Source organism: Haemorhous mexicanus, chromosome 2 (genome assembly GCF_027477595.1).
Source record: "Haemorhous mexicanus isolate bHaeMex1 chromosome 2, bHaeMex1.pri, whole genome shotgun sequence".
Classification (NCBI taxonomy): Eukaryota; Metazoa; Chordata; class Aves; order Passeriformes; family Fringillidae; genus Haemorhous; species Haemorhous mexicanus.
This window is the reverse complement of record NC_082342.1, coordinates 49,079,875-49,106,938: the sequence shown is the minus strand read 5'-3', so window position 1 is coordinate 49,106,938 and position 27,064 is coordinate 49,079,875. Positions and strand designations below refer to the sequence as shown.

Below are 27,064 nucleotides of genomic sequence, written 5' to 3'. Positions count from 1 at the left end.
TTGTATCTTCATACCAGCTATGGCCCTTGTGCCATAACCTCTTGGTCAAACCTACCTTGAGCAACAAGGACTCTGCATCATAGTACAGAAATCTTCTGAATTAGCCAAGGGCTAATCTCCTCCTCGCACTTGCAACATGAGCCTTCTCAGCTGTGGAGGGTTAGAACTACAGCAGAGCCAGATGAACAGCTGACTTACTGTGTCCTGCCAATGGTGTACCACATCCACACAGAGAAAATCCCCTTTGCACAAAGTGGTCACTCGAAATGCTGAACCCTCAAGCTCTTCTTTAATTAAGCTTTTCAATATTAAGCAAAATTTCAGTCATTTTTTTAAACTGTCTTTCTTTGTATTTGTGTGACCATTATTCCCAGTGATTTCTAAGTGGCAATGTACCTCCAGGAGAGGAATACTCCATGATATATTGGTTCTCTGGAACACTTCTTTTTTATTCTTGTTTAACTCTTTTGCCCATTTTAGCACAGCCAGCAGTCTTTAACAGATAACAAACCATAAAGAAACATAATTCAGATTTTAAATATCTAAGAGTCTGTAGAAGTCCTTGGGAAAAACAAAAACTCTGCTTCAGTTTAAATTGCATAGACAAAGACAAAAGGCAGCACCTTTGGGAATCAGAAATCTCCACAATACAAATGCAACTAATATAATCCCAAAATAAGAGGCTGTCTTAACATATATCAATAAATAAAACACAATCTGTGCCATAAACTTGGTTAAGAGGACTGGGGGACCAAGACTCAGAGGAGAATAACACGAGCTACAAGAAAAGACCTCATTTTTCGTGTTTCTGTTGGATTGGTTTTGAACAGGCCTTTCACTCAGCACTTCCTGACATGAAACCTTGATCCAGAAGCCTTCCAAGCACAAATCTCATCCAGAATTCAGCAGAAATGTGATGGATGCAGAATTCACAGGATTACATCTGGTACGTCATGTACAGTGGCAAGTGCTCATACAAGCACACAAACAGCATGTCCTTTCTAACAGAAATTTAGAGATTTGTAGGCAGAGTTGCAGGACCATGTTTTAAAGGCACACCCTAAGTCACTGGAAAATCTAAAAAGAAAACACTCTTTCCCCTAAATTGAAGCTTTGGCCTGGGGTTCTGACCTTCATTCCAGTTTGCAACATGTAAAAGCTACAGATAAACAGAACTCCTCTTCCTCCTCTCATCATCATAACACCCTGGATCACAATATTTTTAGATATTTTTCAGGCTGCTAATTCAATGCCCACCGGCAATTCTGTTCTTTCCTCTACAAGCACATTTTTAATGTTATCCCATCTGAAATTCAAGTCTGGTAAATATAATAAATTTGATTATAACTTAGATTCCCTAGTGATTAAATTAGCTTATTTTCAGAAACCATGCTGAATCTAAAGGAGAAAAAGCAGCAAATTATACCTGACAGCTTTAATGCATTTATAACTATATGAATAAAAGATGTGATTCATCATAGATAATAAGTCTTGCAGAAACTTTGGGTGAGCTGAGAAAATAATGCTAACAGCTTTGCAAAACTACTTATAATTTAAAATCATTTGAGTGGTGAGGAAAATGTGGCAGATTCTAAGGACTACAAAGTGGTCGAAATGCCATTAAATTTGCTCTTGCAGAATTTCTCTTTTTGTGTAAAACCACAGCAGTAATTTTTACTTTCATAACTGCAGATGTAAGATCAAGTATGGAGAAACGAGATGAGACATCTTTTGTGATTAAAAATTTTAGCATTCTCTGATTTGCTAGAGGACAGCATAAACCCTCACTTTGTACCCACAAGTCTAACACACAGTATTATTTATTACCTCTATGACAATAGAGTTGTGTTTTGTACGGTATCAGTACTGCAACTCCAGGATGCACAGGAAAAGCCAGGACAGATGACTTTAATGTCTAAACCTATTTTTGTAGAACATTCACTATTTGTTCTGGCTAAGCTGTTTCTAAGGATAGGGGATGAAGATGATGAATAAGGCAGATTAAGTTTTAGGCCATCAAGTGTAAGTAGAAGTACAAAAGATAAGTTCTGGACTGAAGACTGGAATAGTTTTGCTAGTTTCTTCAAGCATCTTAAAATCTTAGTGATTGTCTCAGTCTTAGGAAATGTATGGGATTTTCAACTTGTATCACTATATACAAAGGAATTAGAATGAGGTGCACTAAATAAGGTATAAATTTAATGGTAATGGTTCCCACCATGCTTTAGACATTTTTCTTACATCTTCTTGTTACTTGCTTTTATTGGACCTATTTCTTCAGAATGTGAGTTACAACAATTTAGAATCAGTAGAGTTATAGCTAGGAAAATTTAAAAACTACATGTAAGGTGGATGTAAGAAAGTGATGAGTAGTAGCATCAGACTGACAGACATCCTTGCATTTAAAATCAAATGTGGACACCAAAAGTTTGGTAATGAGAAATTCTTATTTTATTTTTTGAAATTTGCAAAATTTGGACCAAACCATGTCCAAATAAAGTAATATTTGCAGAAAATATGTTACAAATAGCACCTGCCTCTGGGGATTATTTCCAGCTCTGTTACTGCCATGTTTTAAGATTTTAGACAAGTCATTCCAGCCTAATGTGTTCCATGGTACAAAAAAAGAAGGATAATCAACCTCTAGTGACCCTACACAGATGCTGTAAGACCTAGGTCTTGATAAGGTACCCTGACCTTTCAGAGCAGCAGAGTCCCCTGCTGCTCTCCCTGCAGAGATTCTGGTATGATCCCAACTACCAGTGGCAGTTGAGTTTCTGGCAATCAGCAAGTAAATCTAGCTGCTGAATTTACCAGTATTACATATAATAAAAGAGAGATTATATAAAAAAAGATTGAGGAGGAGAGTACACTAAAAGGAGAAGAAAAAAGAGATTCCATGGGTGTTAAGTAATTTAGATCCTACTTAATCTGCAAGAAAAACGGCTGCCTACTATTTATTCAATATAATAATGCAATACTTATTCCTCAAACTTGCCTTCCACTTCATCCATCCAGGTCTGACAAGAGCAGTGGGCTCTCTGGGTGCTGAGATGTTACTAGCACTGACAGACCACTGTTATGGGTAGATTTGGGGTACGACACCACAGATAGTTCCTGGCTTCCAGCAGGTTACCCACAGACTCTTCTGGTCCTCAGTGCTTCACTGGTGTCAGCTTCCTGGAGCTTCTCAGGGCTTTTGGAGTGGGAGGCTCCTGACTGACCTTAGGTCCTCTGAGAGAAAATGGCAGTTTCCCTTGCTGCTGTGAAGAACAATAAATAACTTGCTGTCATCAGTCACCTTCCCCCTTCCAACAGAACCCCACCCACCTCAACTCATGGGCAATCCAGCATGGTATGCTAAACACTCCTAAATGCCTTCAACTACCACAGGGAGGTAGGCCGGCATCCTTTGGAACACTGGATAATCTACCTTTGTGAGCTCTCTACAAATTCTCTCTGAAGCAAATGATAGCAGTAATGCTTGAACTGTCAGAGGATATATATATTTTTTTCAAGTAAGTCATGACACAAAAAAGACATAAATTCCAGTGCTCCCAAATACAGATGTTCATAAGCATAATAGCAAGTTAGTACACAGGGAGGGAATGAGGATATCACAACTTCTCCCATGCAACATTCTCAGTTACACCTTGAAGTAACACATCCCTGCTTTCATCTGTCATCAGGGTGGCACCCCATAATCAAACTCTGTCTGACTATCTCATTTGTTGCCAACTCTGACAGCATATGTGCCCAGCAAGTTTGATATCCAGATCTGCAAGAGTTCCTCTCCAAAAATCTCTGCAGCAACAAGACACAGTAAAGAAAAGCAGTTTAAAGTGTAGACATTTACAGCTGCACAAAAATAATCCCTGCTCCCCTTACAGTCAGAGAGACTGATAAAGATATTTCTTTGCTTGAGATTCAATGAGCCACTTCAGTAATTATCTTGGGATGAGACAACTCATGCCAAAGAAGGATACTTACCCCATTAACAAGAGCATGAGGTGATAAATTCAGATACAGACACCTATATGTAGACATTTCTTTTTAGTGGGATGAACCTTATCCATGTCTTATATACCTCTGCCCTTTTACACAAACCTCTTGTGCATGCTTTAGTCCCACCAGTCTCTTCTGTTCCTCAGAAATTAGGTTATGGCTGATTTGCTGTGGATCCTCTGGACTACTTCAACTAAATCTCTCCATTATAGACCAGCCACAGAGAGTCTACACCTAAGCAGCAGGAACATGAGACCCATAAGCAATATAAATGCCATGTGAGCAGGAGATTCCCTAAGCCTTGTGAACACGAGACAGTCTGTGTATCTCAACTTTTTGCTCTTGGTATAGCTTATGCCTTCTTGGACATACGCAATTCAGATATTCCAGAATACCAACTCCTTCAAGTTCCCTCAAGACCTTTCTAGAAAAAGACTTCTAGAAAACTAGAAGTCTTTTTAAAGTCTTCTTAAACTAGTCTAGACTCCTAAACTTCTCTAGAAAAAAGTTATGCAATGGCTTGGAAATCCTCTCTGGTTGTACTCAGCAAAACAGCTCCTGCCTGACTACTGCCAAATGGGGACTGTCAACTTTATCCATAGCTTTGTCAGGGATTTTTATTAGCGCCATTATTACTGTGCTTTTGTGAGTGGATCCAACAGCAGCTTTGATGCAGCTACAGACTGAGGATCCCTCACCAGCAAATGTATCAAGACTGCCCTCAATATTCACACAAATAGTAAAGCTGTTTTTCAGCTCTGTGAGTGCCAAATGCAGACACCTATGAAAAAAGATTCTGCTGACTACAATGAACTTCACAGTAGGACTTCCAACTTTTTAATGAAAGGATCACAGAATCTTCCATAGTGAAGCTATGTGTTTGCCACACACTCGTTCTATTAGGTTAGATAATACTAAACTAAACATGTACATGGAAAATAATCATGCCTCCCCCCTGCTTATATATAAATAGGTGCTATTACAAAAATAGGTGCAATCACGGCTCATAAATAGTATGGTGAGCAAAAGAAGAAAACACCATTTGAAATAATGGAATACATTACAGAAAACAGTAATTTAGAGTTTTATTATTCCTTTCTTTTTCACAGAAATAATTATATATACTTCACCATCTTCAGTAGTATTAAGGATGTGATAATTAAAGTAACTTTCTTTAATAAATCACAGTAGCAGTGCAACATGTTATTAATAGTTGCTTTAGACTGCAGTCTGGAAAAGAAACAAGAAATAAATATACGATGCTGCTTCTACTTCAACGTTTCCAGAAAACACATATTTTAAAAATATTTTACAGGTTACAATCCTGATAATTCTATAATTGTTTCTTTGGTAATACTGTGAAGTAATGCCTTGCCATCTTTATAGTATTTTTGAACTACATAATAATAGTTATTTTAAATTATATCAGTCTCAGTCACATTGCATTTAAAAATATAAAGTCAGAGTCCCTAATAAATCCTTCTGGTTTTTCAGGTAACACAGATAAAATTAACTTTGCTAATCTTGACATGTTTTATTGTATCCTTATGTACAATTTCTATCCCTCTCTCTTTTTAAGTACAGAATCTATACGACAGAAAGTGTTAGGCAATCTTAACTAATAGTTATTACTGCCAACTCTTCCTATAAAACTCAGGGTGAAATACTGGTATAATTAAAATTGATTGCAATGCTCACAATGATTTCAGAGAATGAAAGAAAAGAGAAGAAACACCCCCTGAAATAGAGCAAGGTCCCAGCAACACCATTCTATATTTACATAGGAAGCACTGGTAATAAGATTTTGGGAAATCTTGTGATTAATATATTATAGTCAAAATACATATATAAATGTGCATATATTTGTATGTATATAAAAATACAGGTTAAAGGTCAAAATGACAGGATCTCAGATACAGGTCTCTCTTTTTAATCAGGCCTAGCAGCACTTCAGAAGAATGTTTGCAGGGGAAGAAAAATGAAGGATAACTTATTCAGGTGAAAACATGAGGAAAATATAACTGCTAAAACACATAATGTAATTCCATAACTTAAAACGTTTTCAGAGGACCTCTATTATTGTTGTAAAAGTGCTATGGGACCTTATAATTAAAAGATAAAACAATAGTTGAACTACAGTTCTCATCTAATAGCAAGAAAGTCTCCAATCTTCAGAGATTTATGTATACAGTTAATTTTATTCAGTCGAAGTAGTCTTGCTTCAGACCACAGAATTTTTCAAAGTGCTTAAAATTAGGTATAATATATGAAACTTGTCACACAACTGAGACCTATAGCCTTACATGGAAAGTAATAGCAAATAAACATTTCAAATTTAAAAATGGATATTCCTTCATAAAAGACTATCAGTTTTGATCTGCCTTTTGTATTCGCATTAGTGTTTAAACAGTCTGTGTACCATTTCTTTAATAAATCAAATATTTATCACAAAAAGGTCACTGCCAAATTAGAAATTACATTTTAAAATCTTTCCAATTCCATTACTGTTATCTTCCATTCTCAAATTAACTTTTTAAAGTAAGAATTTAGCTTTTAACTTTTTTCCTCTGATTTTCAACTTCACTTAAAAAAAGTAATTCTGAAGCTTGACAGAACTTGTTACATACACCAGCAACGTTTTTCAGCTAACTACATACAAAGAGTGTGGGAAGACAGTGTGTTAGAAAGGTCAGTATAAATGAATGCTATGAGAGGTATTTGGGGACACATATCTTAGATAAATTTAATTCTTTTCCTTTTAAATGGACTCTATCACGATAAGCTTTCAAGTAACTTTAGCAAGTTGAAAATATTTAAAGATAAGCTATATTTATAGTGTAGCTCCTAACTGAAAAGATTGCTGTGAACTCTTATTTATGAGCTGAATAGTGTTATCTAGCCACAAAATGCTCACATTTCTTTCCAGATCTACTAGTGGATGAATGTTGACTGTCTAGTAATTAGTTCCATTTCCATCATATCCAAAGCATACAAAACAACTGGATTTTTTGTAGACTAACAGCTTAAAAGATTTTTCATTGGAGAAAGGTAATTCACATTCCTTGAAAGTAATCTTTATTTGTTGTTTGTTTTTTTTTCTTTTTTTCTTGTGGAAGAGGGATGGATAGAAATTATGAAAATGGTCAAAGTTGAACAGGGCTCTGAGCAACCTGACCTAGCTGAAGATGTTTCTGCTCATTGGAGGGAGGTGGACTAGATGACCTTGAAAGGCTCTAACTATTCTATGAATAACAGTCATACAAAGCAGCTTTGGAGTTCCCTGAAGTCAATGTCCAGCCTTCACCATAAAGACCTTGGTACAGGACTTTTGAACCTCTGGATAGAGACCAAGGTATATCATCTTTAATGACTGACAGTTCTGTCAGTTCTTTAATGACTGTCCTGTTCTGTCAATTACCCTGTACTTTTCTAAGTGTGCTAAGAACATTTTGTTATCACTTTTCGGAAACTTGTCTTCCCTGTGCTTACATCCTTACCTGCTTCAGAGTGTTTGCCTTGTACTCATAGGCAAACAGACTGTTCTCATATTTGCTAAAGTAAAACAGAAGTGATATTCTTAAGAGACCATATAAGTTTCAATAGGCTAAAGAAGGTCTGGCTTTGTGAGACCTTCCATTTCAATCTTCTGTCTGACATTGGACAAAATATAATCTTACAATCCAGTTCTTGACTTATAAAACCAAGCAGTGATATTTGTTGTCTTTTGATTAGCTTGTCTGTTCAGCTCTGCCAGGAAAGTATCAAAATACTGTTAGCACACTGTACAGCCTACTAAAATCTCACATTTGGTTGGAGCTTACTGTCATATGTATTTATGTTAAATAAGTCAGACCAACCCCCACGCTATTTCTTGTGATATGGGGACATGTATACAAAAGATGGCTTGCCAGCTTCCCTCCTCAACTCAGAAACAGCTGATCACTGCCATCCCCAATCCAGTTTATGCAGCATTTTAAGTCCAGGAAGACAGACAAGCATCATGGGTGGCCTCCAGACTAACCCACTGAATCCAGCTCTCCACTCTTACTCTGTAAGAAAGGGTTTAGATAGAATGTAACAGGAGGTTCCAAGAGTAAATGAATGCTGGCACTAAGCCTAATGCTCTTGACGAGATTGGAGCTCTAGTAGAGAGTGAATCCCTCTTGGAACTTGGCCTAACGCTCTTAAAAGTCACTGAGATGTGGAAGTGGACCTTCAGGCATGAGGAGATGTATGTTTACTTGGCTTTTCTTTTTTTTTTTTTAAACTTTGTAATAAAACTTAAAAGGAATAAGTTTCTGCCAAACATGATTTCCTAAGAATGACAGGACTCACAAGGGTTTTGTTTCACAGTGGTATGTTCTTTGTCTTTTGATGTGACTTTATATTATATTCATTGTGCCTAATGAAAGACTAAGAAAAGACTGCATTTAAGCATTGTTACATAACTATTCAGTGGGACATTGGATCTTAAAGAAAAATTACATTTTAAATGTTTCAGAAAACTTTTTATTAGTATTTTCATTTGCTTTTTCAAATTTTTTAGCAATGCAAATATCTCTAGTACAAAGTGTGATGTCACCACACAGAAAGCATTTTTTAAAAAAGCAGGTATGACATCTTGCTAAATGTAATGATTTCTGCTCACAAGAGCATGGAAGAGCAAACTGAGCAGGACAGCAAAGGGAGGTAACATTTTAGTGCTGCAGCATATAGTAGCTGATGACATTTGTCACCACGTAACTCATTTTGTCTGGTGAAACTTTTACGATATTTACCAGACTATCAGCATCATTTCTACAGACCACAGAGATCTTTGCTTTCTGTCATAAACCACCCTGCAGTGATACTGCATGGAGTGCAACAGGACTCTGACTCACCAGGAGTTTTCTAGCTGTTTAAGGCACGTGTTCTAGCACTCACAACTGTAGCAGCACAGTGACAGCAGCACAGCTGTGAGAAACAGGAGCAGCAGCTTCGTATTCCTGGAGCCTGCACCCACGAGGTGAATTTACTGCAGGAGACAAGGGGTGGCTGAGGACACTTAACTCGCCCATCAGCATTGCGTGCTCTCAGCCATGTGAGGATAGCTCTCCATTCACACTGCAGCTGTATCTGTTCCAGGCAGGAATGTCATCTGAGGAAAGACAAATGACCTACTTATTTGTTTTTACTTAAAGAAAAACTGAAAATGCCTGTCACAACAACGAGTTATACCTCCTTGCCTGTATTGTGGTCGTGTATTCAACATCAAGGGATCTGGCATTCAGAAATCAAATCTCTCACCCATCCTTTACAAGATGTTTCTAAGATGTTGCCAGCACTCACGAAGTGCTTGCTATTGGCTTACACAGAAAGTAAAGTCCTTTTAAGGTGTTTGTAAAAATACTATGTGTCAAACTGTAAGATTGGGATGGAAAATATTTTGTCTGTCTAGAGGGAAACAGAAATAGGCAACAGGAATTTCCTGCAAGTTTTACAAAAGAAGTGGGATTTTCCAGTGTGTTTATCAATTGACAGATTTTGCTCTGATGTTTTATATTGAGATTAAAAAGGCTTTTCCCATACAAGTTAGTTTCTAGGTCTCCGGGAATAGGAAAAAGCTTTTGCAATGTACATTAGCATGTAGAGATGGAAACCATTCATCCTGGATGTTGCACTCCTGGGTGATTTTGCAAAGAGCAGTCATTTGTGTTCCCCAGAAGAAGGTGTTTTTGAAGGTTTGTATCCTGCTAAGGACTTGAGTCCTGAATTTCTTGAAGACGTCTCAAACACTTCACAGAATGACACTCAGTGAACAACATATGCTAAAAGAAAACTGGATAAATTCTGAAATGCCATTAGTTAAATGACTGAAACAATGCTCTGTGAAACTGAATTCATGACTCTGAATTCAGGTCAGGGAAGGAGAGTGAACTAAAATTACCGTGATGGCAGTGATGGATGATCACCTTTTGTCAGTGGATAGAGGGCAAAAAAGCATTTCCATGTTTCAGAGCCCATAAGAGAACATTTGTAATGTGGACAACACAGCATTGGCTGTCTTATCAGAAAGAGGTGGAAGATAAAGTTTGCTAAAACAGACTGAGTACCTTCTGAAGGCCCTCAACCAAAGACCAAAGTAATAGCAAATTGCACGCAGCTGTTCTCCCAGCAGTCTTTCTCCACATTCACATGGATTCACTAGGTGAACTACTCTCATAACACGGATACTGCCAACATACAAATGACATTTAACTTACTCTCTGCTTTACTTCATATGACCTTATCATTAATTCTCAGATGGCCCACTTTTTGAATGTGATCAACTAACTAATATTTGAATGTAACCAACCAAGACCTACAGAGCTTTGTTAAAACTATGGCAGAGATAAAAAAAAAAAGCACTCTGAAGCATTCATGGTGAGTAGTAGTCTTTTGGCACAAGTGTTACTGTCAACCAAGTCATTCTGTAACGCTTCTCAAGTAACACTTCTGCCACGACAATTTCTGTAAACTCAACTTCTGTCATCTGTATTTGATGAGAAACTCTACTCTGCCCTTGAGAAGGATATTCTAAACTTGCTTATGCTTTTGTTGTTTCTTATCTGGATCACACACTGAGCAACACATCCATATGGGCCATCAACGCCTAGGAAATCATCAGCACCGGGTCAGCCCTGCTTGTGGAAGCTCACCTAACCTACCTTGCTCAGTACCCCGGGATTCCCGCAGTATCTCCAACCCCGCTCTTGACCCATTGCTCCTCATGCTCTCAGCAGTGGGAATCTGCTCTGGCAGAAGAGTCACATCAGGGAACGAGGCGAAGCTGAGCTCCGTGACAGACACATGGGGTGGCCGGGGCACCCCTGGGGCCGCAGGACCGCTGCAAAAGCGTCTCCACATTTCACTCCCTACCGCAGCACAGGCCAGGCCTCCCCTGCCTTCTCTCCTGACACAACTAAGCACCTGGTCCCTGCCCTGCCCGCCTCCCCTCCCCACCAGGAACCCGCCTGGAAGCGGGCCCTGCCGCCTGCCCTCACCTGGGGGGCTCCCCGGCCCGGGACAGAGCGCACTCCGCCTGCGTTACGGAAACAGGGAATGAATTAGGTTGGAGAAGACTTCTGGGATCATCGAATCCAACCTGTGGCCCAACACTGCCATGTCAACCAGCCCATGGCACTAAGTGCCACGTCTAGTCTTTTCTTAAACACCACCACCACATCCCTGGGCAGCCCATTCCAACACCTAACCACCCGTGCTGTGAAGAAATTCCTCCTAATGCCCAACCTAAACCTCCTCTGGCGCAGCCTGAGACCATATCCTCTCGTGCTCTCCTTTGTTGCCTGGGAGAAGAGCCAACCCCCGCCTGGCTACACCCTCCTTTCAGGTTACCTCTCTGCCAGCTCCGTCCCCTCCGGTTGTGCGGGTGGCGTCGCTCCCGCTGGCGGAGCGGGGCCCGCGCTCTCCCGGCGGGACCGGGCCGGAGCTGCCCCCGCCCCGCGGCCTCGGGCCCGGCACTGGGCATGCGCGGCGCGGCCGCCGCGGCGCTTTCCGGGAAGATGTCGGCGGCGTGGAGAGCGGCGGTGGTGGCGGCCGCCCGAGCCCCGCTGCGGGGGCGGCTCGCAGGGATGCGGTCCCCGCGCAGCCAGCGCCGCCCGTCCGCATGGGGGGCCGCCGCCGCCGCTGCTCTGGTCGGGGGAGGCTGCCTGGCGGCGTGTTACAGCGGGCGGCCGCGCGTGTTCCCGACGGTGCTGGCTCAGGTAAGGCAGCAGCATCCCCGCTCCCGGCGGCGGGCAGGGCTGGGCGGGCGCGCCGGGAGCCGGGGCGCGGGGGCGGCTGTCGGCGGCCCGCGGACGGGACGGGGTCCGCGGTGGTCAGACCCCGTCGTGAGGCGGGACTGAGGGCTCCCGCAGCCCTCCTGGCCCCGGTGGTGTGGCAGGCAGTGCGCGTCCCCGGCCCCCTTGGCATCACAGCGTGTCACTTAACGCGGAGCTGCCTCCCTCCGCGGCGGGGACTCCGCCGTTCTGCGCAGCGGGAGAAGGCAGGGTTTGCCTTAGCATGGGGCGTTTCTCCTCTCCCCTTGACAGCCCTGGTCGTGCTGAACGATGGACCTGTGTGCTTTGCACAGACCCACGGCCTGTAGTGAGCTCCGAGTTTTGCTGCTAACTTTCAGGGAAAACTTCCACGATGCCCGGTCTGTATGTCAGGTGCTGTTAGACAGTCATGCACGTTTTTGTCTCTTAAAGAAATATACATATTGTTTCACGGAAGTAGTACTTTTGTAGTTGATACTTTGTCTGAAATGCATTACGCAGACTTATTTCCTCTTACTGTGTCCAAAATGTGTGCCCTGGATGCTAAAATGTGGTTTGCCTTGGAGCATCAGGACACTCTCAGAAGGGTGCTGAAGGACAGATCATTACTGTTTATAAAATAATCATTGTACACGATTTCCCAACTTTATCCTTTTTATGGAGGCAGTGAGCTTTTTCCTGTTCTTCCTTCAGATAAGTTACTGTCAATTAGAGTTGGTTTGTTATTTCAAAGCTGGAAGACCTAAATGCTTTGTAGGCCAGAGGGTTTAGGTGCGATGGGTGAAGAGGTCAGTCTATGCTTGCAGTGCCATTCATCTACTTATATCTAAGAATTTTTGGAAGTATTCAACACTTTGTATGCTTTGATGTCTTATCTCTTAAGAGTGATTAAACAGGCTGAACTACAAACAGATAAATAGCAACCTTTATTCTTGAGGATGATGTTTATTTCTGAGTCAAGAACAAATGATTACTTTTTAAATTCTTTTTTTTAATATTGTATCCCTAATTGTGGAAAATACTTAAGCTATATATTCTTAGAAAACTCAATTTTTATTAGATAAGAATTTTTCTAAATAGATTATCTAGTAGTCCTAGTCCTTGGACCAGGACATGTTAAAACTTTGGACAGCAAATGTTAAAGCTTTAATTTTCTATATCCATCTCCTAGCAAGGAAAGCATCCATTAGTCACCAGATAGTCTACTGAAAATGTATTTCCTTGTTGTTCTTACATTTAGTTATGTGAGGCATTTAAGCATCCTTGCATTATTTTTTAAAAGTCCTGTCATTGAGACCAATTTAATTAATGCATGGAACTCTTGCTTAAGTAGATGTGTATGTAGGTATATATAAAAAGTGTTAGATGCGGGAAGTAATCACTTTTAAAGGGTGTTGAGTGAAGGGGTCTCAGTCTGGTTTTGATGTGTTCTTGGGGAGTAGCTTTCATGTGATGCATGGACAGTCCTATGAGTACACTTAATAATTCTCAAGAGGCAGTCCAAAAGTCTAGGTCTTACTTAACTGATTTGGTTTTGGAGATGGTAAATTGGTGGATTCTTCAAATGCTTATTAGATTCAAACTTTTCAGTTTTCTCGTAAAATGATTATTGGAGAAGCTAATTCTCCATATGTGTTGTACTCCATATTGCTGCAGGTAGTGTACTGAGCTTTTTAAAACTATCTAAGAAATTACTCTGCAGAGCATAATGCTGCAAGTGGATTGTGAAAGCTATGAGCAACAGTGATAGAGCCACACTGCAAGTCTTTTAAGCAGTTTAGATGCTACTTGTGACTTCTGATTGATAGCAAATAGCCCAAAGTGAAACAGTTTTGAAACAAGTAGTCACCTTTATTACATATTTTGAAGCCGTCTTTTTCTCAGTTCAGAGATTGTGGAATCATGAGATAGGAAAATTCTTTACACATTCTCATAGTGGATAACCTTATTTTCTGTTATTATTCCTTTTCATTGTAACTAATCTTAACCAGCCTTGCTTGAGCTTGTGCTGACAAATAATATGTCTTCCTGTTTGCTGACAAAAATATTTGTTCCTGTTGTAGTATGCTATCTAGTGGGAATGTTGGCAGCATGGTGTGCGAAATATTATGGGTTAAGGCAAGTATTTGAAGTTAAACAGCATAATTTTCATTATCTTTGTTATAAAGGAATATGTCATGGAAATGTTTATACTTCTGTATCATCAACAAGGCTTACTGGTTGCTCTTGAGAGTGCAGTGGGATTATGGTACAGTGCTTCCCAGTTTTCCTTGGTAATATAGTCTTGTCTGTTTAATTGCTGCAAAATAGATCATAATTATTTGACAAAATAAAGCTGACAAAGTGACAAGGTATCTCCCTGCGGTAAAGAACCAATACAATAAGATTTTATGCTTTTCAGCAGCATTACATTATGTTTAAAAAGTTCTGTCATTAAGACCAATGTCAGGTCTGTGTGTGACTGGTCTAAGCATAATTGAGGCACTGAATAATTTTCATTCTTGTCCTGTTACCATTAGTAACTTCTTTACACAAAGACTTCATTGGAAATACTTCCTGTCTGTTTAGGTTAAATAGTTGAAGTTGATAACTCTATTTAGATTTTCAGGTTTTCTCACTAAAACTAATCTCTGTCAAAGTAGTCAGACGTTTTTCAGTTTTTCTTTGTTCCAGGCAATTTCAGACATACAATTTCTAGTGAAGCTGGCAAACAGCATGCCAAAGGTACAAAATCTATAAATTAGTACTTAATCTTTTTTTTTTATTTCTTTTTTCTAAAGCTTTTGAATATCCTAAAATCAAAGACTGATACGTTTGGTACCTAGTTTCTTAAATCTATTTTTAATTCCTGTCCTTTCTTCCTGCTGGAATGGGTTTACTCCTGCTCATATTGATTAGGGGCACTTCTGACTTCTGCTCAGATTAAATGAAATCCAGCCTGACACGGCATAATACTGTATTAGTCTTTGCAGAATCAAAGGTCTTTCAGGGTCAGATAATCCATTTTCTTTTTTTTTGAGTTGTATGGATAGTTTCTGTTTTATTTTGTAGTGGCATGTCTCTGGTTACTATATTTTAATAGAATTGTTTATTCTGACAATGACTTTTTAGTTTAGGGCTTTTTTTTTAAATTTTGGCCCAGGTTTTTTGTCAACATTTTCACTAACACTTACCTCTTCTTACAATGTACTTTAAGTGGTTAACATCCCAGTAATAAAATGTTCTATATTTAATGTAATAATACCTCAGATATAATCTTTCATCATTTATGAAGTTGTTTTCATTCTCTATATTCATTTGCTGACCTACTGTTTAGAAACATATAACTAATAATATGTTGGAGTAAGTCCTTAGTTTTGATTGTAAAACTCTACAAAGATTATTATAGCAAAATGGACACAATATTTTTGAAACTTTTTTTTTATAGATACCAAGTTTTGGTTCCATCTACACTTGTTATTTACCTGTGAAGCTACACTGACAATACCCAAACCAGATAATAGCCTTTATTGCAAAAAAACTAGATCAATTTTCATTTTTTAATATAATGAGCTAATTAGCTGGTATCAAGAGAAGAAAAAAAGAAGGGAGGTTGGGGGGGTAAGGGCCTTTTTTCTGCCAGTGTAACTTGGAATGGAGATTTCTGTTGAATTCACTAAAAGTGTTCCTTCTATTATCCTAACCAACACAGCCAGGTCAAAAATGTTCACACTGCTCTGCACACTGCATTGATATTATACAGGCTGCTTTTCTTTTTTAGTAGTGGAATTCAAATGGCACAATGGTGTATGGTTTATAAACACGATCAGACTTGGAGTTTTGTCTCCTGTGCCTTTTTTCTCTCCGAGCATGCAGTTTGCAATACTAACATGGCCCACTCCAACTAAATTTGGAACCTTCCAATGGACTGCAGGTTCGATCTTGGGTGTGCACAAACTGCAAATGATAAGAAAATTCTGAGAAGCAGCAGGCTGCCAGAGGCAGTATATCCTGCCCCTTCTGAGTTTTTTATGGCCATGTTTAGCTCACTAGCTTCAGAAAGAATATGATTTGATTTGCCCTAGAAAAGTTGTGATTCCTGCAGCGTGTCACAATTTGCACTGAGTCCAAGTCGCTGTTTTCCAAACGAGACTAACTAGAGTTGTACTAGCGCATAAATGAAGCTTTATGTGTGCAAAGTCTTGTCTGCTGATAAACATTACCATGTTTCAGCACTCTGGTTTGTAGGGCTGTGGGAGCATTAGCTGGTACTTAAATATTTCATACTGCTTACCTGAGGTAAAATCATAACTTACTAACAGAAATTTTTGGGGTCTGTTCTTGTTTATATGCTCTGTTACATGGTCATAGTCTAATTGGTTTTCTTTTTCTTAACTTTTCTGCTACTGCTGTCTTGCATCAGCAATCCTCTTCAATTATTCCAGATCAGAGGAGACTCAGTTTGTGTCTTGGAGGTCTTAAATATGTATGTTGTATTTGATCATACTGAAAATATTAAGATAGTGCTTATAGCAATTAACAAACAATTTGTGATAATTTGTAAAATAGTTGAAGTGTCCAAAAATCTAATTTTATTTAAAATGCATTTATTGAAGCAATTCTATTTTGGACTGCAATAATTTTAATATCTCAGTTTAAACTGCATTGAATGTTTCGTAATTTTTTGAGTGTCAATGATTCTTAAGAGAAGCAAAGATGGGCATGGTAACTTTGTATGTTACACTGTCTGCACACTACATGGGAGTGGTGACTCCCATGGCACACACATGGGAGTGACAACTTTTTATGTCACAATATGAAAACTATTATTCTGAGCAACCAAGAGTAGAAAACTTTGAGTGATTAAAACTGGAGATTAGATTTGTTTACCAGGTCTATATGTGTACCCACCATGAAAATATATTTTGCAGCTATTGCCTTACACTTTTTAAAGAAATCAGAATACTGTAAAAGAGTCTCCAAATACTAGCTCATTCAGGGGACACTCCCTTGGTTCTGCCGCTGTGGAAAGGTAAAATAGTATATAAACAAATCCTAGGGCTATGCAGAACAAAGTTCCACAGCTCATAGGATAATCTAGGGAGAGTGCATATATTAAATATAACTTATCTTTCTCAGGGGTTTAGTAGAAATCTCTGGACTCTCTGACTTGGAAGTTGTTAAAAAAAGAATTTAAAAGTTTTATAATCCTACCTGTGTTTTTTGGTGACACTTTGAGATGTGCGCTGTGTCTCCAAAGAGATTGAGTGCTGAAACATAGTTGGTTTAGGCAAATTCCAGTATTTTGTGCATGGTTTTTTTCTCAGGCAAAATTTCCAACCCAGATCAATAGAAAATTTTCAAAATAATGTCTGCTATAAGCATGTTACCTTTCTGGTGTATATTTACTTGATTGGTAACTTCTGGCAAAAACGTTTAAACTAAATGTGCTTCCAAAACAATTGTAATCAGTTGCATGCAGGTCAAAACAGCATTTTATTTAAATCGTCTAAATTATTTTCTACAGAGCAGTGGAAGGAAGAAGTGCATAGCTCTGGGTTTTTGATTGGTTTTTCACATATCCTTAGTAACCAGGATCACTTATTGACTTAAGTTATGCTTACACTGCTTGTAGGCCACACTTTCTCACTTGCTATATTTAAGATTTTTAGTTTGGTTGGTTCAGGGTTTTTTTTTTTGTTTGTTTTATTTTGTAATACATGGTGTTATTTAGGAAGGTGTGCATGATAAGTGCATGTGAAGGATTATTGGCCAGATAAAAGTATACATGTGGTGTTTAAATTCAGTCACCAAATAGCAAAAAAGAGTGTATTTCTTATACATTAATAATGCTTCCTACAAAGTAACGCAGCAGTGCTTTGAACTGTGAGACACTGATGCATCATGTTAGAATGGGAGTTTTTGTGAGGGTATCTTTGCCTGGTTCATGCTGGGGAAAGAACATTGCTGTTAAGATGAGGTGTCTTGATAAATATAGAACCTGGGATAAAATTGCATAAGGATTTGTAATGATGTATAGAATCGCCTGGAGGGAGGAATGTGGTTCTAAAATAAAACCAGAAGGGATATGTACAGTCTAATCTAAGAAACATACAAGAAGATTCCTGTGTTTACTCTGTCATCAAAAGAAAAAGGTTGCCTGCTTCTGTTGGAGCAAAAATCCCTGGACAGATTCTTTTCTCCTAAGTAATATTTTGAAATGTTTATCTTCAAGTCTTTATTCTATTAGAATTTAATTGAGAATGCAGAGGCACATAGATGATTACTGGGGTGCTCACTAAGCAAAATTAAGCATGTATAAATGAGTCTGCATCATAATTTTAACATGCTTTTGAAACTTAATGTCAATGTTTGTAATCCACATCAAACAAGCTGCTCAGTGATGGCTCGCAGGCCTCAGAGAAGCCTCACAGTGGAATTCAGTTTGTGTGAACCTGATCACATGGTTGCATTAGTAATCCTTAAAATCTATGTAGTAAAACAATGCCATGTAAAAATAATGAAAATTACCATTACTTTTGTGGGTTGGAGCATCTTTAAGCAAAGATTATTTGGTTATTTATTTGGGTTTTTAAATCTCCTTCTTCACAGCTTCCTTAAAGGAAGGGACAGCTTCCTCAAAATGTTGTCCTTCTGTCTTTTTGCATCTTACGTTGCTGCTGGTTATTGTTGTCCTTGCTGTCTTGCACTGTTCTGAGTGGCAGTACGCAGCACACAGCCTGGCAGTGGTTCTCTGCACAGCCTCACATTTCTGTTCTGCTTCTAGCATGGTTGGAAAGGTCTTCTTACTGCATCTTCAGGTTGTGTTCTTGAACCATCTACAAGATGGTGCCTTTAAATCTTCCTGATGAAGGTTATGCAAGACTTGCAGCCTGTGGAGGAGGCTCCAGTTGGATTCAAGGTGCTTTGAACCCCTGGTGTTCCTTTCCAGCAGTGCCTGCCCAGCCCTGGAAGGACTCCTTATTCAGCTGTGGCAAGCTGCAGGCAGTGCTCTTGCTGGCATGTGGTAGCATCCATCCCTCTGCCAGCTTTATGGTTTATTTTCCACTGTATCTTTACTGCTATATTTACTATCTCAATAAATAGTACTAAAGAAAAAGTTGTCATAGATCATGACAAGGCAGTCAACTCAGTAGGTAAATGCATTCAATACTGCCTGTTGCTGAACAGGAGATGGGTAGTAATTTTTTTATTAAATTATTCACATACCTGTAGTCTGTGGCTATGAAAGAGATAGTTTAACATAATTTATGCATGTGCCTCCTAACTCAGGTATTTAATGCGAATATATTCCTATTAATTTTTTCCCTCCGCTGTGCTTCTTGAAGAAGGTGAAGTACTACAATTGGTTTGGTTCTGAGTTTAAATGACTTGTAACATTCTTGACTCCAAATTCATCTTCAATGAATGAGTTTTGGGTACTGGTCTCAAAATATTCTGAAAATAGTGTGTGCTCAAAAACTTTTTTGAGCATTGATAAATATGCAATTAAATTGCTAGCTCAGCCTATCCCAATCTTTTTTCTTTTCCTTAAATATGCTTCGGGGTTTCTGAAACTGTTCCTTTGTGCAGTCAGTGAGGGTAACCTTAGCTACCTCTTGTTTTATTCTGTATTTCACTGTGTTATGGAAATACTGTATGTATCAGGTATCCATCAAGTAGTCTAAATCAATAACTGGGATATTAAATATATCACAAGCATCATTCTCAGCATTAGTGACATAACATTGTCATGTTATGTGCCTAAAATAGAATGTGGTATAGAGAGTGTGGAATCTCTAGGACCATGATGTTATAATTAATTATACCCTTAAATATTACTTATGTATGGGCATTTGTTTTACAATTTTAAATATACTGTATTCTTTTCATCTTTTTGAATGTGAAATATTTCTATACTTAAGTTTCTGGCTTTCAAAATATTTACATTTATTCCCTTTGTGCACAGACTCTTTGTGCAGATGTCTTCATTGACACCAAAGCAACATGATGTAAAATGTAATCTTAGAGGTCAAGGTTAAAATTTAACTATCTTTCATCTGATCTGTCACCTTTTCCTTGAATTCACTCTTGCTGTATGACTTCAGTGATTAAATAAAATCTAACATTCCTTCTAGGCACTTTGATACATGTGGACAGGTGGGGTGAGTTAAGCTGCATGGTTTTGTGCTTTTAGCTGATGTAGTAAAAGGTTAGTGCTTGAGAATTTTTGGCTGTTTATGTTAATGGACAAACATAAACAGATAAGAAAATAGCTTGCCTGAAAACAAAAAAATAGATTGATTAAAAAGAATTGCACAAAATAATATTCTGATTTTTAACAAAGAACACCAAGAACAAACTAGCATTTATTTACTGGTGACACAAGGCTTTTTCTCCAGTAAATACAGTAGATGGTTTCAACATAGATACTACAAAGTTTCTTTTTTATTTCTTAGATGGAAGCTCTGTTTGCCTTTTTTTTTGCGAGAAACTTTGAGCTTATTGATAATTGCCCTTTTTTTTTCCTTTTCTTTTAGTAAAAAGTGCTCTGATCTATGCAAGCAGTAGCGACTGTTTTCCCATTGCTGCTGTTTTGTACTGTTTTCCTAATGTATTTGCTGGGTTTGCATTAGAGCTCTGTATTGCACTTACTTGTAGACTTTTGTGTAACATTGTGGCTGACTGAATATGGTTATTCCTAGCAAATGGCTCAGCGTTTTGGAAACATAATCTAGCCAGAAAGAACAAATAACTCAGAATCTAGTTTAAATAATCATCCAAAATAAATGACAGATGGAACTATGTGAAATGCTCATTCAGAATGTGTAGTAGGCTACAGCTTCTTACTGCTACTCACTGAGCTTTTCATTACACGTACAGCTGAAAGACAAGAGAAGGGAGTCTCATCAGCTTCAAACACCAGACATCATTTCAAGTAATTCCTCAAGGTTTGTGTCCCCTTCAGGGTAGGAGAAATTTCAAGGATGACTGTCTCGCACTCATGTAGTCTATGAAAAGCATTTACAGCAGATGTACCTAATAAATATTATAGGTACTGGAGCCCTGCTCCTTTGCCACATCATCAGAGAAACTCCTTCATCCCTCTCCAAAAACTGCACAAACTCTAACACAGATAGAAAAGTTACATGAAATGAAGAAAATTGGTGCTTCCAAATACTTGTTTTTAAATCGTTCTTTTTTTTTAAAGTAGGCATTTTCTTTGATAATGCCTTTTATTGGCAATACTGCCATATTACAATAATCTATTAAGAAATAATGCTGTAATGTTAAATCAACATATACCGAGCTGTGTATAAAGCTATGTGCATATCTATATGTAATGTAAATTTATACTTTGTATATATTAGTAAGGCTATGTATGCATATGTATAAAATATACTTAAAATACACACTGTGTGACTACAATAACAAAAAATAAACATAAGAATGTGCTAATGGAGAAATGATGGGATTTATTTTGAAAGTTTCTAGTCTAAATGGCCATATTTGCTCAGCATTTAAAGGACAAAATCTGCCTGAAGTTTTACCAAAAGCTTCTTTAGGTGACCCTGTAAGAGGCAGAGGTCTGTGTGCTGCCAGATCAGGCTGGGCTTTGAACTTGACTGCATGGGCTTGATGATGTGAGATCTTGCCAAGGAGAAAAGCACGAAGTTCTGTCATGTTGTATTGCACACTGTGGTGAAATGGACTTTGTAATTACATTTTATGATCTCACAAATTTGCCAAAATGAACTTTATTTTTCAGTAGAGAAAAGTCTTAATGGTTACGTATTGACCACATTATCTGACAATCTGCTTCTCCTTTTATAAAACTTTGAAAATTAGAAGATAACAAACCTTAATAGCATAGCTGACAGAATAATTGGTTTGGAAATATAGTACAGCTTCTGTACCAGTCCTCTCTAGGCTTCTTTTTGAAGCAACTGTGGACTTGTCTAGTAATTTGGTGTTTTTTAATGGCAATGCAAAATCAAAATTATACTTGGCATGGAGACTAAGAAAGTCCTCTTTACTTTATAGCCTTATATTGTTTAAATGGATAGAGACAGTGGCCTAAGTACCCCGGGATTGTCACAATGAAATGTTTTCCTTTGCTCATTGCACTCTAATGACTTTTCCTCGGGTTATAGTTAAAGCTGATGGATAAAACATCTGGCACCTTTTTTACTGAAAAATACGCTTGATGGTCTTAGGCATCAGGGAATATAGTGGTATCACTGCTGTCTTTGGGAATAAGCAAACAATTATAGGCTTCTGCTGAAGATGGGAAACAGCAGGAATAAACATTGTAATCTCCAAAAGATGAAAAGCACAATACGCAATATGCATCAATTTAAAACCAGCATTTCCCAGATCAATTTAGATTATTTTATCCACTGTTAAGTATTAGTATTAAATCTGTACTGTTTAATACAGAACAAATGAGGAGATTTGATGCTTGACTTAGTTGTTCATCTTATAGAATAAGCTCACTTGAAAGGGACTCTGAAGGATCATCAAATCCAACTCCTGGGCCTGCACAGGACCATCCCCAAGAGTCACACCATGTGCATGAAAGTACAGTCCAAACACTTCTTGAACTCATTCAGGCTTGGTAGTGTGGTTCTTGGATGTTCTTCATGAGACCCATCTCCGCTTAAGAGAAGCTTTTCTGCTTTTTGTTGTCATGGTTTATCCCCGTTGGCAATTACGCATGTCGGAGCCTCTCATTCCCTCTTTCCTTGAGGGAGAGAGTCAGAAGAGTAAAGAGGAGAGAACCTTTAGGTTAGAATACAGACAGTGCAATGTGTAGATGCTGTTTCTGCACTTTGACTTGTTTTGTCTACTGTTACCTTCTTCTAACCCTCCACCAGACTATCTGCAGTGCATGCTGCTATTTTTTCTTTACTTAAGTGAGAACTGTTTGAGCTCTGTGAACTCTTTTTTATTTGAAGTGGATGTAGCCAGACATTCCCATATGGAAACTTCTCAGCAAAATCTTAAAATATGTTTGGATTAATTTATAATAGTGAAACATGCTCTATTTTGACATACACAGTTAAAATGTGTATTGTAATTTGCCATTGCAATTAAATCAACTTCTGTATTATATCAGAGCTGGAGTTTGTTTTTATAGCTTGGTTGTTATTGTATGTGTGTGTTACTGTTGCACTATTTCTCCTTCTGGGAAAAAAAACAATTGTTAATTTTTTCACATAGAGCTGTAGTTAGCACTTCTGTAAAAAAATTTGTGCTTGTCTTTTTGAGCTCTTGCCAGGAAATTTCTTGAATAAGAGTGCTAAAGTTCTAAAAAGTCATAAGCAGCAGCATTTAGGCTGTGACCTATGGAAAGGACTCATTGTGGACAACAAAAATGGCAAAAGCTAAAGAAAGTCTTCTGTTTCTGGATTTAAAGAAAAATCCATCAAAACTTTAGATTTTAATTTAGCTGCAGAACCATCATGAATGATAGACAGTGTAAAGGGTATAAAATTACTTTTCCTAGAACACAGTATTTTTTCTGAATTTACCAATTGTATGTAATGTTCTTACTCAGTCTTTCAGAAAACTACATTGGGAAATTGCTGACATACTTTTTTCCTAACTGCTGTTAAATTTGGAAAACTAGCAGTGTCATATTACCAAATGGTGTTGCATTGTTATTCTTTAAGATTTGTGTTGTTGTTTCTCTTCAGCCTCAAAAATAAAAAAATAAAGAAAAATCTAAGTATTTAGGTACACCAGAAGTGTTGGATGTGTTAATTGAGCAGACATGGTGTAGCCATAAATACTGTATCATTTATACTAACAGCCCTATCAAAAGTAACACACTTGCACTGATAATACACTGTTTGTTTACCGAATGTTTTTCATGGGTGCCTCACTTTATTATCTGCAGTGCTGAGACCCTCAACAGTACTGCTGGTTGAAATGACAGCAGTGCAATCAAGATGCATTGTCAGAAATCATGGAATCATAGCCAGATTTCTTGGTGTAAAACTTTTAAAGGACTATATGGTGTTCCAGTACAGATGGATTTTTCCTTGCAGTGTACACTTATTCTCTCTGGCAGTGGTAGGAGGTACCACTTCCAGTATCGAAGGGTTCTGGTACTGACAGCAAACAAGGAGTGATTATTCTCGGAGTCATCACATGGCTGAGTCCTTTGTGGGTAGGATTTGTGAGACTGTAGCTGTGGGAGTAATGGGCATCTTTATTCCTTCTTCATCCCCTGTAACCTGTGGGTTAGGTCACCCTCCCTCCATAACTTCCAGGAGCAGCAGACTCCATGTGAGAGGCTGCTCTGCCAGCAGGAAGCAAGACTGCTTCCATTGCTGAAGCAAATGGGCTCATCTGGGCTCGGCTTTGAATGCAGAGTTAGAAGGTGATGAGTAATGGAAAGCAAACACAGTGGCTCTGGGCCAGGCTGCATGGGGATTAAATTCTGGATGTGGTATTAATAGGATGGAATGAGACTCTTCCATACGGTTTAGTAGTGTGTGTGTGTGTGTGTGTGTGTGTGTGTGTGTGTGTGTGTGTCTGCGTATCACCTTGATGAATTCATGTTACATACATCTGGTTCTGGCCATTGGAAATGTCCAGCTGATCTGACTAGACCACTGTAAGTTGCTTGCAGTTCTTCAAAGTGTATAAAACTTCATGCATACAGTGTTCCCTGCCATTCTGGAGGTCACAACCGAGCTGTTACCCTGCTGTGTCAGACCTGGAGATTGTAAGTTTAATCACTGCGTGCTCGTGGGGTGTTTGTGGCCCATTGAGTGTCCCTGTTCGTGTTTGGTGAAACAAAGTTGGACCCAACATCCTTTATTTGAGCAGCTTCTGTAACTGGGAAGATTGCACAAGCTTTTGATCACCACACCAAGCAGTAGAACGTGTATTTTCTGTTGGTAAACTTTGAATAGGTAGATAATGAGTTGCTGATGGGGATCAGGTTATGTTGACATAGCCATGAGACAATAAATGATGCACTTTTTATTGTGGATTGGGTTTTGGTCCTTCAGGCCATAATTTGCAAAGAGCAGAAACCATTAATGGTTTTCATAAGAATTTGAAGGTAACACAGCAACACTATGCATAGCATGCCTATGCATCAGTTGAATATTTTATATTGAGATATTTTGCTGAAATATTTTCCTGTTTGAAACTTCTCCTATGGGCAATTCATAAAAGCAGTTGTTCTGCTTTTGCAGCAAAAATTTATTTTATTCCTTTATAGTACTGGTCCTGCAATATTCCTATTTAATATAATACTTTTATAGTAGAGGAAGCAGGGAATGAGAAAATTCATCTTTTGTCCAGGGGCTTCTCTACTGTATTTTTGGAACCTATGTATCCATAAGGCACTGAGGAAAGCACCCTGTGTTGTTGCAGTTGTCTCAAAAAATATTATTTTATGCAATAAATGCATAAAATAATATTTTTATTGCCATGGGCAGGGACACCTCTTGCTTGACCAGGTTGCTCAAGGCCTTGTCCAACCTGGCCTTGAACACTACCAGGGATGGGGCATCCACAACTTCTCTGGGCAACCGATTCCAGTATCTCACCACCCTCACATTAAAGAATTTCTTCCTAATATCCAGGCTAAATTTCCTCTCACTCTGTGCCCATTACTCCTTGTGCTATCACAGCAGTTCCTGAGAGGGAATCCCTCTCCAGCTTCCCTGTGTGCCCCCTTCAGACCCTAGAAAGTTGCTACAAGATCTCCACACAACCTTCTCTTCTGTGGGCTCAGCAGCCCCAACTTTCTCAGCCTGTCTCCATAGGACAGGTGCTCCAGTCTCCTGTCAACTGCCTGGCCTCCTCTGGACTTACTCCATCAATTCCTTGTCCTTCCTATGCTGGGGACACCAGAACTGTGCTGGTCTCACCAGAACAGAGCAGAGCAGAGGGGCAGACTCCCCTCCCTTGTCCTTCTGGCCATACTGCTTTGGATGCCGGATGCAGTTGGCTTCTTGGGATGCTCAATGGCAACTCATGTTGAGTTTTTCATCAACTGTACCTCAAGTCCTTCTCCACAGGGCTGTTTTTAATTATGCCCTTTAACACTCCATTGATACTTTGCTGGTATTCATGATGAAACTAAATGGAAGTATTGGTGTATAAATACACTTTACATCAGTGTTTAGACTTTAGAGCCAAGTGTAGGAAGAGCCTTGATGAGTTCTTTGGTGGCATTTGTTGCATTAAAAGGGGAGAAACTTCACTGAAGTGCCAAGGTGCACTTCTTAAATGTGAAAAAAAAGTCTGTAGTAATGGAAGAAAGTGTGTAAAAATTTACAACTGCTGTAATCCTGTAGAATTCTTAGCTGGCTATCCATTTAATATCCTGCTCCTTTTCTAATAGTATGGGTTTGCTCCATGTGACTTATTTTCTTGATTTGCTGAGGGCTTGTGACCTTCAGAGAGAACAGGGAAGAGGATCACTTCCCGCACAGAAGCAGCTTGAGAAGATCTTTAGTTTGAAAAAAAAAAAGTGAGAGGGAATTTTTGTTACATGGAAATAGTTTAGATATATAAACTTAGTTTGTCTTTATGTCAGTTGGTTTTGTAGTGTCTTGTATGTTGAAGTAATTGTTAATAATGGGGTTCTCATGTTCCTCAGCAAAACATATGATACCTGACCTGTGAATCTATGAATTGAGATTTTGCTCTCGGAGTAAAAGCTCCCCCTTGTTTGTTTTTTTTTTTTTTGTGGTGGTATGGGAGTGTAGTGTTGCAATTCGTTTTTTTCCTAATTCTTCTCCTTATTAGCATTGGAATGAACAGCTGTGTTCATAATGCCAGGCTTGGCATGGAGTTTTAGTGGCCTTGTTAAAAGCAACAAGGCTGCACCTCAGCATAATGATAACTGTGCTAGTAAGTCCTGGGCATCTGCATTTCTGTACAGAAAGCCTCAGATTCTTCTGTAGTAGTAAGTTTACTGCAGAATGGGCAGGAGTTTTTTTTCAGCTAGTTTTTTTCCCATTGAAAAAAAAACAGGTAGTTGTAGTTTACAAAGTAGGAATACGGTTGTTTTGACAATATTAACAAGATTTCCACTGCATACAACAGGAATTGAGAGGAGAAGTAATTTTTCAGAATATAGAGTCTGAAAGTTGGGATATTAACTATTTAGTCTCAAATCCATGATCTAGTACAACAAAATATAAGATTCAGTCTGCATCTTTCAGATCAGAAAAGCATGTTATCAACCAACTTACTGTGTACTTATTTATTTTTAAAAAGAAAAAAAAACACTTTCTGGAGAGTTGTCTATT

The 27,064-nt window shown here is 38.6% G+C and overlaps 1 protein-coding gene and 1 long non-coding RNA gene across 2 annotated transcripts in view; one reads left to right on the top strand and one right to left on the bottom strand.

Moving 5' to 3' along the window:
* Positions 1–422: 422 nt before the first annotated feature.
* On the bottom strand, positions 423–11,501 carry LOC132323482 (uncharacterized). The gene is made up of 3 exons (XR_009485354.1): positions 11,380–11,501; positions 8,886–9,142; positions 423–3,263 (listed from the first exon to the last, which is right to left on the bottom strand). It is a non-coding gene; the product is annotated as an uncharacterized LOC132323482 (long non-coding RNA).
* A 4-nt stretch (positions 11,502–11,505) lies between these two features.
* The window catches only part of MICU2 (mitochondrial calcium uptake 2), a 133,542-nt gene continuing 117,983 nt past the window's right edge, over positions 11,506–27,064 (top strand). The window contains exon 1 of the mRNA XM_059838727.1: positions 11,506–11,747. Coding sequence (XP_059694710.1) covers positions 11,511–11,747 — 237 coding nt within the window. The 5' untranslated portion in view covers positions 11,506–11,510. The remainder of the gene's footprint in view (positions 11,748–27,064) is intronic.